The following is a 20,870-nucleotide window of genomic DNA, read 5'->3' on the forward strand; positions in this document are numbered from 1 at the left end:
TATAATTGCTCATGTAAGTTAGTGCACTCAATCAGGATGACTTGAGAGCCAGACTATCTTGTGTAATCTACAAATAGTCTCTTCCTGGTCCTTGGGAACCATACCTTAAGCTTCAGCCTCGTTACTTCTTCCTTTCATTTTTTCAGTTCTCATGCATTTGCTGATCAAATTACACATCTGACACAAGTAACCCTGAATACCAATTTCAAGAAAAGTTGAAATGAAGAAGCTCAAGGCAATGTCTCCTTTGCCTGAAAAGACCTTCCTTCCTATACTTAGAAAAAACATCAAACAATGTGTCCTCTTCTGCTTTTAGTTATGGCTAATCATTTGATTTGTAGTCAGTCTCATGGTTAAACTATAAAGTGGAAATGAAGACCCCTTTTGGGGTGAAAATGAAAAAGAAAATTTCCTAGGGCACGATCATTGAAAGAAGCTATAAGTAGTGACAGTTGGAATTAAATTATTGCCTAGCACATGAGGTAGATGGGTTTCATGTACAGTCTTCATATATTGTCCAATCTGGCATCATAACAAATTCAAGAATGAGATAGTTGAGAGATACTACCATAGGGAAAAATTCGAGGCTTCAAGTGACTTAATGAAGTTTGCATGCTTAGAAATAAAAATCTCAAAGTATCATCATTTGGCTTGCCATTTGAGCCAACCATTGGGACACTAGCATCCCATAGAGGAATGTCTAGATTCAGTCTCTGCCACATTCCTAATTCTAGCTTTCTGCAAATACAGGCCCTGAGAGCCAACAAGTAATGGTTTGAGTGATTGGGCCCCTGCTGTGCAAATGGAATTCTTCATACCTGGACTGAGCCTAGCCCAACTCTGGTCAATGTAGGCATTTCAACTGTCTCCACCACCCAAGCTATCATTTATAATTGACATTAATGTGACGTATATTGTTCTGATGAGTGAATAATCATTCTTAAAAGTTGGCTAGTTTCCCTGCTTGTGGCCTAGGAAAGCAATCGAGGATGGCCCAAAGCTTTGGGACCCTGCACCCACATGGGAGTCCTGGAGGAAGTTCCTGGCTCCTGGCTTCAGACTGGCGCAGCTCCAGCTATTGTGGCCACTTGGGGATTGAATTATCAGATGGAAGATCTTCCTCTCTGTCTCTCCTCCTCTCTGTATATCTGACTTTCCAATAAAAATAAATAATTCATTCAAAAAATTTTGGCTAAGATGTATATCTAATCTCTCACCCCATTCAACATTTTTTTCTCCAAATTATCCAACAGAGATCCCGAATCCCTGGGGCAACTAAAACCCTGCTATTTCTTCTTCTTTCCATCAAGGGAAGAGAAAACTACGTTCAAAGGAATAAGGGATTCATCCAAGCACACAGAAGTTGTAGCATAGAACTCCTGGATGACTTGGAGCAAATATTACATTATTATTATTGTTATCCCAATGATTCTTCCCACTTTTGCCTGAAAATATGAGATACTGCAAAGTGTTTGGAAGGTCAGCAATCACTGAAACAATTCTCCATTGATTCTGTAAATTGGCTGACTGATGTAGCTATTTCTTCAAAAGTGCTGGAGCCACTACAGAAACAATTCTTGCTTTCTGTGGAAAATCACTTCCAAGATCATTACAGCTATAATATCCCGCAAGTCAATATTATAGGCCCTGTGTTACCACATTCCACTTTCAGGTAGAATAACTTGTAAGATTGTTGTTGAAGCTTCACAGCTAGGCTATGAAATGACTTAAGGAGATGTCTTAGATGTCTCCCATTTACTAAAATGAGTCTATCTGGGATGCTGGAAAGAAGAGTATTTTCCATTTGTGATGTATTCTGAAGATCTTCATTGGGAGAAGTGTTGATTATACAATGTTTATGTATCTGGTATAATAAAAGGATACCCTAGTCACATCTTGTGTCTAATTGAGCACTCATCATCTGATTCAGCAATACAAATGGTGAAGCAATGCAAAAATTTGTTGCAGAAACTTTTTATGTGTGTGTAATTAGATGCTTTCTTTTTTTTTTCCCTCCCCTGTGGATACAGATATTCTCTATTTGATCACAGAAGACCAAGCCTTCAGAAAATAACAACGCTCAGCAAGTTGTTTTTCCTTTCTGTTTTTTTAAATCATCTTTTTAATTTAATTTTTAATTTTAATTCTTAATTAGTCTTGAATAAATTCAGTGTGATTTATAAATACAATTCTAAGAACATAATGATATTCCTTTCCTCCTTTCCTTCCACATCCCTCCTATTCAGCTTCCTTCTTCTTTTGAACAATGTGTTTTAACAAATATGGTATACTCCATAAAATAAAATCTGATGACAATATTGATATAATGTAAAAGGAGTCTAAGTAAGCACATAGGAAAAATAAATCCTCTAAAAGTTCCACACTTTAAATGATTATCCTAATAACCAGCATAAGGTGAAGTTTGACATGTTTCTGAGTAATAACACAAGTTTGAGAAGTATTTATGAAAGTTGTAAGCTATATTCTATCCATGCCTGCTTTATGACTTTAGTAGCTATGATCAGTACATTTGTACCATGAAACTTTCATCTTAAAACTGCCTATCCTGGGTCTGCCCTTGTGGCGTAGTAGGTAAAGCCAGCACCTACAAGCAGGTATCCCATATGAGTTTTAATGTACGTTCCAGCTGCTTCACTTATAAGCCAGCCTGTGGCTAAAGAACCTTGGAAGTCAGGGGAAGAGGCTCAAGTCTTTGGGCTTCTCTCACTGATGTAAGAGATCCAGAAAAAGCTAGTGCCTCCTGGCCACAGCCTGGATCCTGGCTGGCCATCCGGCGAGTGAACCAGTGGATGAAATATTCTCTCTCCCACTGCCTCTTCCTCTCTTTGTAACTCTAAGAGATTAAAAAAGAAAGGATACTTTTTAAGAAAAGCTCATCCTAAATGGGTAAAGAGAACTCAAAATTTTTTAAAACATGTTTTTTAATTATAGTAACAGGTGTTATTATTTAGAAAACTTGGAAATACATATTTAGAAATATGCATTTAGAAAACATATTTAAAAAACAGGATATCATGTCTAATAAAATTAAAATTATTCAAAGTCCATTAAATAAGTGTGAATATTTGGCATTTTGCTATATATCCAAATATTATTTATACATGTCAACATATAAATAAGATATACATTCAAAAACTAAGGTTACATGAAAAAATTGCAGTACACAATGGAAATTAACTCTGTTTTTAATATGTATTTATTTGTATTGGACAGTCAGATACACAGAGAGAAGGAAAGAGAGAAAGATCTTCCATCTGCTGGTTCACTCCTAAAATAGCTGCAATGGCCAAAGCTGAGGCAATCCGAAGCCAAGAGCCAGAAGCTTCTTCAGGGTTTCCCCCATTGATTCAGAGTCCCAAGGCCTTGGGCAATCATTGACTGCTTTCCTAGGTCATAGGCAGGGAGCTGGATTGAAAGTAGAGCAGCTAGAACATGAACCAACAGAATCCTGGCATGTAGAGGCTACTGTGTTGGGCCCCTGACTCTTTTTTTTAACTTGGAAAAATGCCTTAAAGCTTTTTTCATATTATTGACCATCTTTTAAAGCAATTTAACTAAAGTTACTTAAATATCTTATTGGTATGTGATATTGGGTATAATTGTGTCTAACTAATTCTCATACTGAGCATTCGATTCTTTTCACTTAAATTTTTTTTCTGATAAGCAATATTGTGGCACAGACACAAACACACATATTTGTGAATTTAAAAGATTTACTTATTCTGAAGTCCTATGGTAGTTACTATTATTAACATGCCTTAGAGAATGTTTTTAATTATTTATGCTCCCTCAAGACAAATATGGAATGAGTGTTGTTTTGCTTTGTTTTGATTTCACTTATACTCTCATTATTTCTACTTGAAACTGTTGTTACTAAAAAGACCATTGTGTTAGGAAAGATAATGACTCCCCAGAGATGTCCTCTTCCTAATCCTCTAAACCTAATCCTCCAGCCCTCCAACCCTCTGTTAGCTTCCATGGCAGAACGTCTCACCAAACACGATTAAGGATCGTGATATTACTCAGATTTGCCCAATGCAATCCCAAGGGTTCTGGTAAGAGACCAGCAAGTTATTAGGTCAGAGGAAGGGAGGTTAGCAGCAGAAGTGAGAAAAGAAGCTGCAGTTATTAAAGGAGAGGGGGTCACAGAGACAGAGAGAGAGATTTGAACTGCTGATTTTGATTTTGAATATAGTTAGGAAATACAAGCCAGAGAACAGCAACGGCCTCTAAGACACTCAAAAGCCATGAGATGAATTGTTACTTAAAGTCTCAGGAAGGAATCCAACCCTGCAGATCTGTTTTTACTCTTCTGATATCCAGACTAGATGTTGAGAAATGGCTGATGATAGAATAAAACGGAAATCTGCTGAGTTTTAGTAGTATTGTGGACCCTTTCTTTTCAGGCTGAGGTAGACTAAATGGCTTGTTAATGTTCAAATTATTTTATCTCCATCAGTCACTTCACACATACCTGGTCACATGTCTTCAGAAACAGATTTTTCTATCTCCAACGCCACCAAAAAATGAAAAGTTTACAAGTCCTGCTTTTTTTTTTTTCCACATGAGCATACAGTATCTCTCAGCTTATTTGGCTTAATTTAAAAAGGTTTGTGAGAAGTGCATGCAGCAGTTTCAGCACTTCATTTTCCTTTTTTCGAGTGGCATTTAGCACTAAACAAAAACTTATCAGAGGTTTAGAATTATCCTTGGCATAGTGTGTTTCCATGGTTACAGACCTGTGCTGTTCATCTTCCTAATGCAGGCTCAATGACTTTTCCTGCCTTTATGACCCACGCTTATCAAATCTTGATTACTATGTTCCATCTGTGTTGGCCTCTTACTCACACGCTACAAACACACAGAAAGGCGGCATTCTTCCTGCACTGTCATTGAAACCTCTAACACAAATGCACTTTTTCAATATCTCTCACCACTTATGAGAAAGTCCACCGTACAATAATTGGCTCCATTTAGAACTACTCGTTACAGGAAGCACATTTTTTTAACCTCTTTTACCAACGTTTTTCCTTTATATGTCTCTCCAGGATATGGTTAATCATCTTCTACATTTTCTCACCTAGAAAAATTATTATCTGTTTGTTTTCCTACCAGAATAATGAACAGATTATAAAACAATGAAATTGTGCTGCCAAATAAATAGAATATTTCAACACTAATTAATGATGAATATTTTGAAACTAAAAAGTCAACTCATTAGAGTTCCTGCTGCCCTTTGTGATTGAATTTTGGAAAATATTAGATAAGTATATAGAGAAAATTAAAGCAATTTATAAAGGAATAATTCCTTCTTTTTTCTTCCCTTCCTCTTTCCCTTCCTCTTTCCCTCTCCTTAACTCCCCTCTCCTTCCACACACTCTCCTCTCCTTCTCTTCCACTCCTTTCTCTCTCCTTCCCTTCCCTTCCCTTTGTTTCCTTTCTTTTTCATGGAGAGGGTCTGGTCCTGAAGCCAGAGCTTCATGGGCCAGGGTCCCTGGAAAGGGTCTAAGACCAGAATCATGCAAGCTGAACTGCTGTTCAGTTCAGCAGGAACAGGGGCCTGAGGCTGGCATGAAGCCACGTGAAGCCTTGTGGGACTAGGCACAAATGATAAGCCTGCTGACTCCAATTCATCAGACTCCAAATACCTCTTTAAAAGGCAAAATGACAAATACAGTTTTGCTTCCTCCATTTTAAAGCTGTAGCACTTCAAGGTAAACAGGTTTCATTGATCTCTTCCCTTGACTTCTCGGAAGTGGTTATTGGCAGAACTCCTTAGTGAGTTCTAATACAGTCTTACAAGATCCCAGAGCATCACACAATCTTTAAAAACTGGACTATCTGCCTGGCACACACTGGCATCCCACATGGGCACCAGTTCATGTCCCAGCTGCTTCACTTCTGTTCCAGCCCTCCTGCTTGTGGCATGGGAAAGCAGTACAAGATAGCCCAAAGTCTACGGTGGCACCCACGTGAGAGACTAGAAGAATCTTTTGGCTCCTGGCTTGGTTCAGCTCAGCTCTGGCCATTGTGGCCCTTTAGGGAGTGAAACAGTGGATGGAAAATCTTTTGTTCTATCTTCCTTCTCTGCATAAATCTAATCTGCCTTTCCAATAAAAATAAATAAATCTTCAAAAAAGAAAAAACTAGATTATTGTTTTAGGTAGTATGGCCTACAGTCCAGGCCAACTTCTACAACAAGTACCAAAGTCCACAGGAACTCTGTTTAAAGTAGTCATGAGCTGTGTGCAGCAGCAGCAGAAGGCTCCAGACACAGTGGGTTGTGGGGTAGTGCCTGATCAATCTACAGGGGTCCTAGGACAGGGTCAGGGAGCATGGAGGGTTTCTGATGCAGGCAGAGCCGCCACCACAGACCTCTCTAGATAAAGCTGCACCTCAGACACACAAGAGAGAGCTGAGACTGAAGGCTTCTGCTACCACATGGGGGTGGAGATTGTGGGCTGAGCCAGTTTGACCTGCAGGGGTCCTTGGGTGGAGGTGAGGGCCACTAAAGGCTTCTGATGTGAACAGAGGTACCTCCCAGGACTCCCTGGGCCAAGTGCTACACTCACACACTGAAGTGCTAGAGCTAAAAGGAAAGGCTGGCAGGGGGCCCCAGACAGCTGGTTCTGCAGGCTCCCTTGGGCCAGGTCACTGTATATACCAGCATGCACAAGAGCTTGGGGTCTACGTGTGAGTCAGCACAGTGCACCTTCCTGGGCCAGGACACTACATACACTGGTGGTCTAGAGAACTGGGTTAGGGGAGGGCCTACAATGAGGACCTACCGTTCCTGTGCTACAGGGCTTCTGACAGGCACATGTGACACCCGGGGCTGGTGGAAAGTCTGATTCAATGTGGGAAATTAGAGAATGGTACTGTGGGCTTCACTGGTCTGGGACACTGCACCCACAAGTGGCCCAGGAGAGACAAGGTGGGGCAGACTGGGACCAAAATGTTAACATTTACATGTAAGAGCTCCCAAGACCAGGCTGTAGCACCCACGGTTGGGGAGATAAGGGTAACTGATGGCTTTTGGAAGCAGCACATAGCCCATGCCTTAATTTCATGTTGCCTCAAGGGATAGGAACTCCTATCTTGGAAACTAGAAACCATGGGGGTGTGATTTGGCCCTGGCACACATACCAGCCTCAACCTCTCAAACTTCATCAGATTTTACCATACAACTAAAATGGATAAACTGCTGAAGAAAATCTGTAACAAGCTTCCATGTGAACACAGAATGGTCATTACTAAATGCTGAGAAGGATGGAGATTTGGGTTAGGAAAAAAAATGGAGGGAGACGAAGCTAGGTGTGATTCATTAAGTATAACAAACAGATCGTATTAAAAGTTGACAGCAGGGGAGAATGTGTGAAGACTATATGGGAACTCTGCCATTTCATAATTTTACTTTGTACATTTAAAAAGATGTATAAATAATTAATTGACGCATGAAAAGACAAAAATGTCAGGATTAGACACAGCTTCATATAACAACAAGAAAGACAAAAATAAGTAATTTATTTTTCTCATAAAATGAATCTATAAATAGGCAGCCCAGGGAAGCTAAAGCAGCTTAACCACCAGCAGTCATTGTGTGCCTTGCTGCATCCAACCCTTACCAGGCTGGTTCAGGATTCAATTTGGAACCAGGAGTTATAGATCTCATATCCACAATCACAAGCAACCAAAGAAAAAGGGAAGGACTCCTTTAAACTCTGTTCATTCATGCACTTACATCTCATTGGACAAATTTAGCTGTATGAGTACAATGTGCTGAGCAAAGAATCCAGAACTTGTAGTCTCTGTAACTAAAATACCAACATTGTGTTTATAGAGCGTAAAGGAAAAACAAATTTTGAGAGCCACCGGAGAGAATGAACAATAGACACTTCAGAAGAAAGTTCATTGAAATAAGTGCTATTATACCACACGCAATGTATTTCAAATATTTTCTATATTGGACATTCACTTGTTTTGAAGAATATTTGAAAGGTTAAGGTATCACTGCTTTTTATTACTTAGTGGAAAAGGCAGGATTTTAACCCAGTCATCCTGACCACACAAACTGCTGTTATGCTAAAGAATGGCAGTCTGTGTGTACTGTATTTTCATTTACTGTTTGTGCTATTTTCTAAAACCCTTAATTTCCTTATTATATTATTTTTATATCTATTTCCATTTTTTGTAGCCAACTAAGCAATTTCGTTTAGAAGCCATCCAAGGTTAGTGCATATGTCCATTGGCTTACACTCCCTCCTCATTGTCTGAGACAGTCTTTGCAAAAATTGGGTGCTTACCAAATCATTAGGGAACTAATAAAAGAAGGCAGTAATGTACAGGAGTACTGGTGAATGGTTTCTGGAGAATACTGGAAGAACAAAAAGTTGATAAAGTATTAGCATAAATCAAAAACAGAAATGTTGAGTGGGGCTACACTCCTGAGTTTATGTTAGCAGGTTAGAAATTCAGTGAGGCCACAAGAATTTGCAAGGAGTTGTATAATTTTATTTCTGTCTGTTTAGTTTCATTTTCTTTATTTCATGTTATCAACTGGGAGAATTAAAAATGTTTGCGAATAGGAAAAAATCTGAGAGAGTCCTTGCATAAAAGGAGAGAACAGCAACCCGAACGGAGAAGCAGAGCTCCAGTGAGGAGCCAGGACTCCACTTTGCTGAGCCAGATGAGAAGTACGACACAAATACTGATTAGCCCCTTCACTAATGCTTAGCTAGTCAGTGTTATTAGAGAAGATTGAAGGTAGGAAAGAAAAATAAGTGAAAACAAATAAAAGAAGAAATAATGTTGATATACACTCAAGAAATTACCCACTCTATATGTTCAATTTAAGAGATTAAGCAAGGAAAAATCATCAAGGATTGTTATTGGCAACTATGATGGTGTGAAGAATAACACTGAAAGAGCTATTCAGCATGTCACAGAAGAAAGGGACACAACCTATGTGATGCAGAGTAAGTGAAATGGATGCCAATAACAGACTGCTGGATACAGACTCAGGGCATCTGAACCAGGAGGTACTCAGGCAAATGGGGGCAATGAGAAGCAAGTGTATTCTCCTATGGTAAACATTCTACAGTCAGGACATCGCCTTCCAAGACGGTTAGAAAATGAACAGTTCCAGCATACAACAGAAAAGGAAAAGAATATTCTGTACATATTTAATCTTCAAGGGTATGCAAACCAACCACATATTACTTATTATCACATTCTGTAATCACAAAATCATTATACCCAACTGATATTTTTCTCAAGTACTCATTTTTTTTCCTCACCATGACAACATGCCACTTCCATGACACTGTTTACAAACTTGCCTCCTTGTTTAAATTGAATCTTGAACCACTGATCCAAATATTAAGGAATGAATCAGTATGTATTCAGGACAAAGGTCAAAGTTTCACCCATGCCAACTTTTGACCATGTCCATGGAGATGTTAGTTTTTTTTTTCCTAAAGAGATTACTATGTTTTCAGAAACATTATATTGTTTATTTTTAAAAATATATATTTGTTGGAAAATCAGATTTACAGACAGAACGAGAGACAGCAAGATCTTCCATCCTCTGGTTCACTCCCCACATGGGCACAACAGCCGGAGCTAAGCGCATCTGAAGCCAAGTGTCAGGAGCTTCTTCCAGGTATCCCATGTAGGTGCAGCCTCCTAAGATTTGGGCCATCCTCTGCTACTTTCCCAGACCACAAGCAAGGATCTGGATGGGAACTGGAGTAGCTAGGACATGAAACCATATGAGATTCTGGTGCTTGGAGGTGGAGGATTAGCCAATTTAGTCATCATGATGTGTGATGTTTAATTGCCCAACAGAGGTGGATTTTTAAGCTTTTATCCATACTGCCTCATTTGGCTTCCTTTGTAGTAATGAGTAAACACTTTAAAAAACATAGGGCTCAGCTTAGAAATGTTTGGGATAGCATTAGAAAATTTCAATAACTCATTCATGAAAGATTCAGCTGGTTATACCATGATCAAGACACAATTGCAGGCACCAGAAAAACATGTACTATTGCACAAAGCAAAGTCCTTATTTCCATAACACTCTTCTATAGAGAGTAGACACTAAGCAAATAATTAAGTGCACTGTATCTTTTTTTCTGTTTAGGTTTTCTATTTCTTTACTGATATTTCAATTCTGTTCGCTGTTTTATCAACTTTATTAATGCACAAACTGTCTTCAATATGCTCAAGGAAATGGAGTAATATGTTCATAAAGTCAATAAAACCAATGAACAAAATTGATTTGGAGGCTGAAAAAATAAAATTGCAAAAAACTCTAAATCTTACACAAAGACATGTATGTCAACCTTGTTTGAATAAAGCTTTGATATCTAACTCCATTTGTCGTTACTTGACATCCACTTTTGCTTTTACAATCATCCAAATGCTACAGGCTACAATGGGTTCACTCTTGGTGCTGTACTCTCTGTGGATTTTGATTACTGTATAGTGACATATATCTACTACTACAGTATTAGACAGATATTTAACTTCCCTAGAAATCATGTGTGCACTCTACAGCCCCAGTAATGACTCATCTTTTTACCATCTTCCTAGTTTTTCATTTTCTAGAATGTCAGATAGTTGAATTCAATTTTAACCTATTTCTTATAGTTTTGTTTACCTAAAAGTATGCATCAAAGGTTGTTACATGTCTTCTCGTGACCTTGTAACATTTATTTTTAGTGGTTAACAATATTTCTTCATATGAAAGTATCAAGGTGTATGTACTTACTGTTAGTTATTTTAAAAGGGTTAGAGTTCTAGTTCTAGGATATTACGATATTTTACGCACAGATAATTCCACAACCTGATTCTTTACTGTAAGCTGAAAACACCAGACCCAACAAGGTATTTTAGGAGGTTTATTCTAGCAGGGCAGGAAAAGGGTAAGGGTAAGGGGGGGAAATGGGGGAAGAGGGGAAAGGGGCAAAGGGAGGCCAGAAGGAGGAGAGAGGGGAGGAGCAAAGAAGAGAGATAGCCGCACCTGGGGGTCTTTTTGTCTGCTAGGTGTGGGGGGTGGGGATTGGGAGGGATTGAGGGCGGGGCCCCAGGGAATTAGTGCCTGGGGACGATTGGTGAGTGGGCGGGGCTGGAAGATTGGGGGTGGGATTCTCAAGTGGAATGCCAGGTTACATATGATTGGTGGATGGTTAGGTTGGCACGAATTTCGTGAGCTGTGAGGAAGAGGAAATGGTGCCGGGTCCAGGGTGGGATATTGGAATAACTTACACTTACTACCTAATATGTTACTTATTTAAAAATACTTAAATATTTGCAATTCCTTAACCCCCAAATCTTGTCTCCTTTAGTAACTGCAACTTCACATATTTTAAGCTGCTTGAAGTTGTTACATGCAGCATTCTCTTTTTTACACCGTTTATTCACATTGAGTTTTGTTTCAGATACTTTTTATTGTTAGTTTTCACTTACAGATAAATTTGACACTAATACATCTGGCCACCCTTCATGTTTGATCTGTTTCGTATTTTTGTTGACTCCACCATGTCTCCCACCTAAGTCTAGCTGCCATTTGCTGTTTTGTATGGAGAGTACTCTGCAACACAATGACTCACACAAACAATGATGATGCGTCTCTGAAAATTCTGACTATTCAGGAATTCCTGCATAGCCCAAATTCTTGGGATAGACATTCAGACATTCAGATATCCCCATTCCATGTTAATGAATTCCAAGTTTTCTAGCCCCAAGAGACTTGTTGTTAGACAAATAAATGGCTCAGGATTTCAGCAGAAGTAGCTACAAAAATCTCCATTTTACTACTCAATGCTGGTAACTTGTTTCTTCTACACTCTTAATCTTATTGTCATCTACCAAAGATAGCTGTTTCTCACACTTGGCAATTAACTACTTGTCAACAGTCCTAAGTTTCTATTCATTATTCTGTAAGACATCAGTATCATTGTGCACTAACCCATCAACTCCTCTCTAACAGGGCTGTTCCCTTAGTTTGCTTAAAATGACCACCTCATTGTAGCTATGTACAGGGATGTTTTCTGCAGTCACCTCTGCTAGCATTCTTAGTAGTCAGACAGCATCAGGGACCATTTCTGAACCAAATAGCACTCAGACTGAGGTTCCTCCTGCCAGATGGGATATGAGCATGCCAATTCCCCATCTTATCACCTCTTTTCCAGACCTCTTCCAACACCAAATATGTTAGCTCTGACTTGCAAGAAGCAGACACCAAAATAGTATCAGATGGGTGAGAGATGTACTGGCAAAATGTCTGTGAAACAAAAAGCTGAAATAGCTGGAGAAGATGGAGATAGAATTCAAAGTAAGAGGTTGACATAACTTCTCTAAAGAAAAGGAAAGAAAAAGGCTAAGCAAGAGAATTCTTGGACTATTTTGGCAAGGCTAGTAACAATGCCCTTAATAGCATCACCTGGTCATTTGGTAGTCCATTTCAGGTATGAACCTGCACTGCTCCTCCTCATGCTTATCTGTTAGGTGGGATGATAAGGAGCTTATCAATGAACAAAGGAGATAAGAGGCTGCTAGCTGCCTCCTTGCCTTCTAAAATTCTATTCCCTTATGTATCAGTCTACCACATCTACTTTTCCATGATGCAGCTGAGCCTTGACTATCACACAAGAGGTGGCTTAATGAAAATACGTATGTTGAGGGCCAGGTGGAGATACCATGAAACCTTCCCAAAGATCACGACACATACTGAACTCCACTCAAATTCAACCTTGTGTGTGTATATTCAGTTAGGGCACCAACCCCTATCCAGTAAACAGGACAATGAGGCCAGGGTGGACTGTATCTCCTCCATGAAGTTTTCTGTACCCACTACTGATTGTGCACTCTTTCTTTGAACTCTTGAAATAAATCCTGCTCCCATTCTTGCACTTCATCTATATGTCTGTTTTGAATTATGCTCCTAGTCTCACACAAGAACTTGAGATAAATCCAACTGGAGATACACACTTCAAATCCCATAACAAAAGAAGACAATAGGAAGCACAGCTCATGATGTAAATATTGTTTCTCTGTAAAGGCAAAGTTATGTTCCTGAGTCAATTTGTTTCCAACAGCAGGAACACTGGGTGGAGTATTTCTACAGGCTAAACTGTCACAGTGGCCTTACTGACTCATCTGTGTAAATGCTGCCCTCTGTAGAGTTCTACAATGTTCCCTCAGACATCTTTAATTCTTAAATATCTATCATTCAAGTTAATCTCTATCTCCAACAGTCCCACATTTCCATGCCCTTATCGTTGTCCACTAGCTGGGCCTTGCTTCTTCCTTTACTGAAAAAAAATAGACACTATTATCACACACAGCCTTCTTTGCCTTGATCCTGGAGTAAAGCATTCTTTCATAAAACAAAAATTAACTGCCTCTCTTGACTAGAGGTTACCTTCTCTCAACTATTCAGATTAAAGGCTTCTCTCTTCCTGTTTCACCAATTCATTCACACTAGAATAAGATCATTCTCATCACATAAAACATGTACCTATTTATCTTAAGAGTATGCAAGATGACCATATCCTTCCAGATATTACAAATACATGTCTTCTGTTCCACTGATTTACAGTTCTTCTGCTTACTTCTTCTTTTGAGTCATTCAGACTGTTATTTAAGCTAGATTTTACTCCCTACAAAATTTTCCAAGATACCTCTTAACACTGAGTGTTGACTTTCTGCCATTGCCTTAAAGTACCATAGACTGAGAGGCATAAAGAATAGAAAGTCATTTCCTCATACTTGTGGAGGCTGGAAATCCAAGCTCAAGGTGCCAATGGGGATAGGCTTCTTCTAAGGTTTCTGTCCTTGACATGTCCTATATGTGGTCCTTTGTCTATATTCCAATTTCTTCTTTTTACAAGGAATGTAGGCTTATTAACTTGCAGCCTTATGTAATAGACTCATATTAATTTAATTTTCTCTTCAAACACCTATATATAGCTATAGTTACATTGTAAAGTACTGGGAAGTTAGGGATTCAGCACATGTATTTGGGGGTAACTAGATTCAGTCCATAAGAGTTACTAATATCTAATTGTGAATTGTGTACATTACTTTGCCAGTCACCCACAGATCACAGTGTCAATAAATCAAACATCACTGAAGCACTTTCTTTTTTTTCTGTCTCATTGATACTTCCTTATTGGTCTTAATTTCTAGTTCCCCATCAACTTGATTGGTAAAGATTAGGTTCCCAATGAAACTGTTACGTGTATCTTGACAACCAGATGTTGGACGTTCTACCACTGTCTACACTTAAAATGTCAGGATACGCTTAAATAGCAGAATGCTGAACTTGTGACTGTTGTTGAGGGACTGTGCCATCTATCATACAGGGGAAAAGAATAGCAGGGGGAATAGAGAAGCACAAGTTGAATTCCCAGAGCCCGTGGAACCATACCATGAAAAAAATGTATTAGTTAATGTATTTGTTAATTTGTTAAAAATTAGAACGTGGCCTTTTTGTAAGAATAGACATTTTTTTGAAAATTATTTCATATTTACACTAATTTTCTCATTATTATTCTCATGGAAAGACACTTAAGGAAATCCTGAACCTATTGACAATCTCCTGCCTACTGTACATTCCCCTGACAAAGCACTGGAGTGTTGTTTTTCCCAAGCTTTTTAAGTCATGTAATGAGAACTGGATGGGAAGTAGAGCAGCTCAGTCAAAACTGGTCCCTGTATGGGATGCCTAAAGTTGGGGGTGAAGGATTAGCCTGTTAAGCCACTGCACTGACCCTTAAATATTGTGTCTTCCCAAACATTCACCTGCTAATTCATAGACCTAGAATTTTTGAGAAAAAAAAATGACAGATAGGTACCATACTTCATATGATTAGTCACTTCACACTATCAATATCCCTTTTTCTCCTCTGTGAAAGTTACAGCTTGTATTCTTCCATTATTTGGTGTGAGTCAGTTTTATGGTTTGAAAGTTGGGAGTTGGAGTTTGCAAGATAAGGGCATATACTTAGCATTTTTACACTTGAAAAAGACTGGTGCCCATCCCTTTGATTCCACTGACTTCTTTCCAGCGAAGCTTTCCATACCTCTGATGCAGGGAAGGTATGGTGCTGTGGACAAATGTTGTGGGATAAATTTAGTGAGTCTTGGGGACTCGCTTTTTTTTTTCTTCTTGTCTTATCCTTGTAATTTTTCATGCTCCATACCTTTCTTCGAATACTTTGAGTGATAACAGAAGTTTCCACTAAGGAATCCAAGAGGCTTGGTATCGAAGAGTGATGAGGCAACGACTTGGTAGTTGAGAATAACCATGGATAGCCTCCACAGCCCTCTAGTAGCCTGCTATTTCTGATTCCCTATCATCACCTACTAACAAGTAGCAATTTGTTCTCAAAACTCTTTCTCAATTCGGTGGTCTCTGAAAAGGTTGTATTTCTTAAAATAAGAAAGGGATTATTTTCATAATCAGGAGCTATATATTTCCATGGTATATACAAGGGAGTCTTAGTTGTATTCCAGTAGAGTCTGAAAAACCTATTAATATATGAATATGCAAGGCCTGAGCCATCATAACTAGGACGAACAAATTCAGGATATTTTGATATCAAAGAATCTCAAACTTTATCAAGTATCAAGATAACCTTGAAGGCTTCCTCAGAACTTCTGATTCATCAGGTATGGAGTTGGGCCATACACACATTGGAGAGTGTGCATATCTTATCCTTTTGATGTGATGTTCATGCTATTGATCCATAGGAACAACTCTTTAGGTGTGATGGCAGAGCAATGTCTCTCAGGGCAGTGTCTATCAATCTGTAATAACCCCTCCCAGCTTCATGAGCTTGTACTTTATGCCAAGGAGACAGAGAGTAACAAAAGAGCATCTGATGGTGATCCAGACTGTCTAACTTTGGAACACTTTTAACGTAGGAGGAGGGAGGAGTCGATTCACTGCACCCTTAGCACAGAACCCCTAAAGCTCTGCTTGCTGAGCTCAGATTTCCAGGATATTAGGGACAGTGCCTGATTAAAAACGGTAAAAACAAACGCAGTGCCCATTGGGGTTGCATATATCGAGTAAACATAGTTGTTTTGCTGTTGATGGTGGTTGAGGTCAAGATATTTAACTCCTTTGGGTCAGAGTTTTACCTAAGGCTTTTGGCAAGCTTCATTTTAGTATTAAATTACAGTTCATGTGTTTTCTATAATCTGCAATTTGCCAGTTGACAAGGAACACGCTCCCAGGGTTTCAGTAATGTGCACATTCAATAAATTGGAGGCTAAATAAATTAGTACTATGATTTCTAGTTAATGAATGAGCTAAAAAGCAAGGAAAAAAATTACTTGCTTCAGGCCACACAAGTTGGTGGCAGAGAGTATGCTCTGTAAGTCTGTGCTTAGCCATCTTATCTTTTAGAGACTATTGAATATTCTTTTTAAAACACAGGGTACTTGGGGATACATTGTAACACAAGAGATTTATAATTGTTATTGAGTGCTATCAATACAAGGAAGCAAAATGTTTTTGGTTAATTGGTGAAAATATATTAATTTATTGTTTTTCATAAATGATGAATATCTCAACAAGTGTCAAAGGCACAAAACATAATAATAGGGGTACGGGGGACGGAGTTCCAACTTTCAGGAAGAGAAATCCCAGAGGAGGAGGCAGATAAACATGCTATACCCTTTGGGGTAAGGGTAGAATTATTGCCCACTTCAATCATCAAGAATAAATGCTGTTTAAATGCAAAATATATATTATTTAGTTAAATTTTTAAAAATTAGAATGTAGCCTTTTTGTAAGAACAGACATTTTGAACCTGTTGACAATCTTCTACCTACTTAACATTCCCCTGACAACGTACCAGAGTGTTGCTTTTCTAGAGAAACTGTGTAATAGAGATTATCATATTGAGCAGTAAAGATGCATCGCAGAATGTGTCTCTATTCCCAAATAAAAGGCGGACTACCAAAGAAACTTAAATGCATCTTGATAATAAGATGCTGGACTTTCTACCATTGTCTATACGTACAATGCCAAGATAAAATTAAACAACTGAATGATGCACTTATTACTATACTATTGTAATAAATCAGGGGAAATCAATTATTATGCATTAACAAGTCTGGCTTGGGCAGGCATAGACTGACAATGTTCTCCAGTCCTGGGGCAAATGCATAATAATATACAGCCTGATCAGTGTAAAATCTGAGTTGGACCTGAAAGGGAGAGTCCCCCACCTGAAAGGGGTGGGGGAGTTCGGGTCACTTCAACATTTGCCCTGTAGGATTCAGAAGCCAAAACAATAAGGAGACCTTAGGCTCTTGCCCCAGAGAACATTAATGACCATTAATTAAAGTAAGGAACTCACTTTTTATGCCTCACATTCAAACTCCCCCAAAAGAATATCTTGGTTAATTGTCCACTATCACTGCTTGGCTTCTTCGTGGAACAAAGCAGTTCCAGGTCAATCATGTGATTCAGGTGTTGTTGTGGGGCTGAGCTGGACAGATACTCATTTCTGATCAAACCTTCACTACCTGCTAACGCTAGTATCCACATAGGCCCTAGTTTGATCTCTGATTGCCCTTTATCTTCTTTCTCGTCCTCCTCCTCCTCTTTCTTCTTCTTCCTTCTCCTACCCTGCACTTTTCCCCTTTATTGTAACAATACTTTAGTCCCTCATTAACAGTCACAAGTATCATTGTGCTATTTAACCATATCCTGACATTTTAGGTATACAGAATGGTATAAAGTCCAGCATTCTAATGCCAAGATTTATGTAACAGTTTCACTGGGAATCCATCTTGTATTTAAATGTAGAGCTGCATACCACAATGTACCTTCACTTCATGATATACTTGCTTCCACTGTACAGATCCTTTAGATAAATATATTTAAATATATGTTTACCTATATGCCTATTGATCTTATATTTTGCTTGATGGCTCCATTTGCAATCCAGCTCTGTGATAATGCACCAGGAAAACAGACTAAGGGAACACAAATCCCTGGGTTGCTCCATCTCTGGAAAGACTCAGGAGACATCCCTGGCTCCAGGCTCCCAGCTCTGGCCTGGCCCAGCCCCAGACACTGCTGTCATTTAGGAAGCAAACCAGCCAATGGAATACATCTCCCTCTTTCTCTTGCTCTCTCTCCATCTGCAACCCTTTCAAATAAACAAACTAAATCTGGAAAAAAAAATCATTGAAGCCATCATTGCCCATTCCACTCATTAACACTAAATATTGCCTCTTTCACCCTTTGCACATACGTATATCTATCTATCTATCTATCTATCTATCTATCTATCTATCTATCTTGCTGAATCCATTTTTAGTGGCAGACTATTGCTTTCACATCTTAATTTTTATTTATGGCTTATTCTGTTTTATTCAGAGTATGAAATAGATGTTTTCTATCGCTTAATTCTGTTTTCTATTGTGATTTTGAAGCTACTTTTGCCTTTATATCATGAATTCAGTTTCTTGCTTTATATTCAAAGTGTGAGTCTTCACTTTGAATTGCATGTTTTCTACTCAATGAATGGCTGAAATCCATATATAGATTTGGAATCCATCACACATAGGATTCAGTTCTCATGGTCTCCCTCACCATCCAGCACTTGTTAGAATGCACTTACAAGTTCTCATATTTCTGAAACCACTAAATAAACATTTGGTTTTTATCTACTATAGCTTTCCTGGCTGTGACTATGAGACAAACCTACATATTTAGAAGCACTGTGCTTTGCTAGTGGTAAAAGGGCCCTCTTTCAATTCATCACTGAGAAGTCATTATGAGAATGTAGCCATTTAAATAGTAAGAATTAAGAAAAACACCAATATTAATGGAACAAGCATAATTCCTGAAAACACTGTACAGGATACAATAAAGAGATTTTGGAACCATCAGGAAAAAAAAGCAAAGGGTGTCAAATGCTGACTAGATAGAGTATACAAAAGTGTATGATTTATCTAGTGTTTGGTTTCTCTGAGTTGGAGAATTCAAAGACTCAGGAGAATGAACTGCAACTACCAGGTTGCAGCAAATCTGTGGGTGGAGTCTCAAAGAAATATCTTTCAAAAACACTTTACATGACCATTTTGTACACTCTCACTCTTTGGTTCAGCCAGCTGCTGTGGAAGTAGAAAATGAAGCTTGGAAGCTTGGCACTGGAATAGCACTCAATGGAATAAAACCCTACCCCGGACATGAAAAGACACCTAAGGCTTTATCTTTCCTGTGGCTCAAATCTCAGGTTTATAATGTAAAGGTTTTATTTAAAGGAGATGGGAAAGTAATCTAAGGGCATGTAAGAGAAAGAGGAAAAAGATATCATGGTTATTGAAATAGTGGTGCTTTTACAGGAGTAAACAAATCACCTAGGAAGCAGGAATCCACATTCAAATAGTGCTTCCCTGCAGCCAGAAGTGCTAACAAAGCAGAAGGCAAAGCACAAACAAATCTGTGGGATAGGAAAATGGCAAAGTTAAAAATAAGGTGGGGCAATTTGCATCTTGAGGGAGGTGTTTCCTTGTAATAGAGAGCGGTCGGCTCTAGAACCTCTTTTCTACTTATTGCTGCTGAGTTTCTGTGTCTTGGTCCAGGCGGACACTTTGAGGTAGGATGATGCCAAACAACTTTACTATTTCATTCATCATCATCTATGTGATAGAGTCGCTGATTATAATTATTCAGAGCAGCCTTATTGTTGCAGTACTGGGCAGAGAGTGGGTACAGGTCAAAAGATTGTCACCCGTGGACATGATTCTTACCAGTCTCGGCTTCTGCCGCTTCAATCTACAGTGGCTATCCATGCTGTGTGACTTCTTAATGTATGCTAAACCGAAACATACACATTGGAACCTAACAACGATCTGGGAATTCATCAATATTCTCACCTTCTGGTTAACCAGTCTGCTTGCCGTTTACTACTGCGTCAAGGTCTCTTCCTTCACCCACCATGTCTTCCTCTGGCTGAGGTGGAGAATTCTGAGACTGGTTCCCTGGCTGTTACTGGGTTCTCTGGTGATTTCTTGTGTCACAATCATCCCTTCAGCTATTAGGACTCACATCCGGTTTCGGCTAATCACCCTGCAACATCTACCCAGCAACAGCACCCTGATTGAGAGACTGCACGGATTTGAACGGCTTTTTGACAGACCTCATAAACTGATCGCATTGTGCGTTCCTTTCCTCCTGTTCCTCACTTCCATCATCTTGCTCATGGCCTCACTGGCCCAGCACCGGGAGCAGATGCAACATCATGACACCGGCCAGGGCAACTCCAGCATGAAAGCCCACGGGGCTGCCCTGAAGTCCCTTTCCATCTTCCTTGTTTTCTTCACTTCTTACTTTTTGGCTTTACTTGTCTCTTTTTTAGGCACCATATTTGATAGCAGACATTGGTTTTGGCTGTGGGAAGCTGTCATCTATGCTTTAGTCTGTGTGCATTCTATTTCTCTGATACTAACCAGTCCAACACTGAAAAGGGTTCTAAAGGTGAAATGCTGGGCCTAGAGGTTGTCTGAGATACAGGATAATGGGCAGAATGTGCTAACACTATTAACAGGAACACTTGTCAAGCCCCTCTGTTTCTGGGACACAACAGAAATACCAGCCTCACTCTCTCACTCTCACAGCTGTCTCTAAACCTCTGATCTTTTCTCTATTCAGTTCTACTTCCTCTCTTTCCTTACCACAGTCCTCTAGCTGTCCTCAACTTTTTCATCTCTCTGCAAGCCTCAGCAGCCTCCAGAATATATTCCCCCAGTGTGTTCTAAGTCAAAAGTTGGGTGTCATTTGTGCTTCTCATGACTTCCAGCTACTTAAGACATTA

The 20,870-nt window shown here is 39.2% G+C and overlaps 1 protein-coding gene across 1 annotated transcript; it reads left to right on the forward strand.

The window, feature by feature from the left end:
• Positions 1–19,657: 19,657 nt before the first annotated feature.
• Positions 19,658–20,551, forward strand: TAS2R16 (taste 2 receptor member 16). The gene has a single exon (XM_041002458.1). The coding sequence runs from the start codon at positions 19,658–19,660 to the stop codon at positions 20,549–20,551; it is 894 nt and encodes a 297-aa protein (XP_040858392.1).
• The last annotated feature ends 319 nt before the right edge of the window (positions 20,552–20,870 follow it).

This window comes from Ochotona curzoniae, unplaced genomic scaffold (genome assembly GCF_017591425.1).
Source record: "Ochotona curzoniae isolate NIBS_2020 unplaced genomic scaffold, NIBS_Ocur_1.0 scaffold_2476, whole genome shotgun sequence".
NCBI lineage: Eukaryota > Metazoa > Chordata > Mammalia > Lagomorpha > Ochotonidae > Ochotona > Ochotona curzoniae.

Coding starts and splice junctions, on each gene's coding strand:
- TAS2R16 (XM_041002458.1), top strand. CDS start 19,658: ATGATGCCAAACAACTTTACTATTTCATTCATCATCATCTATGTGATA.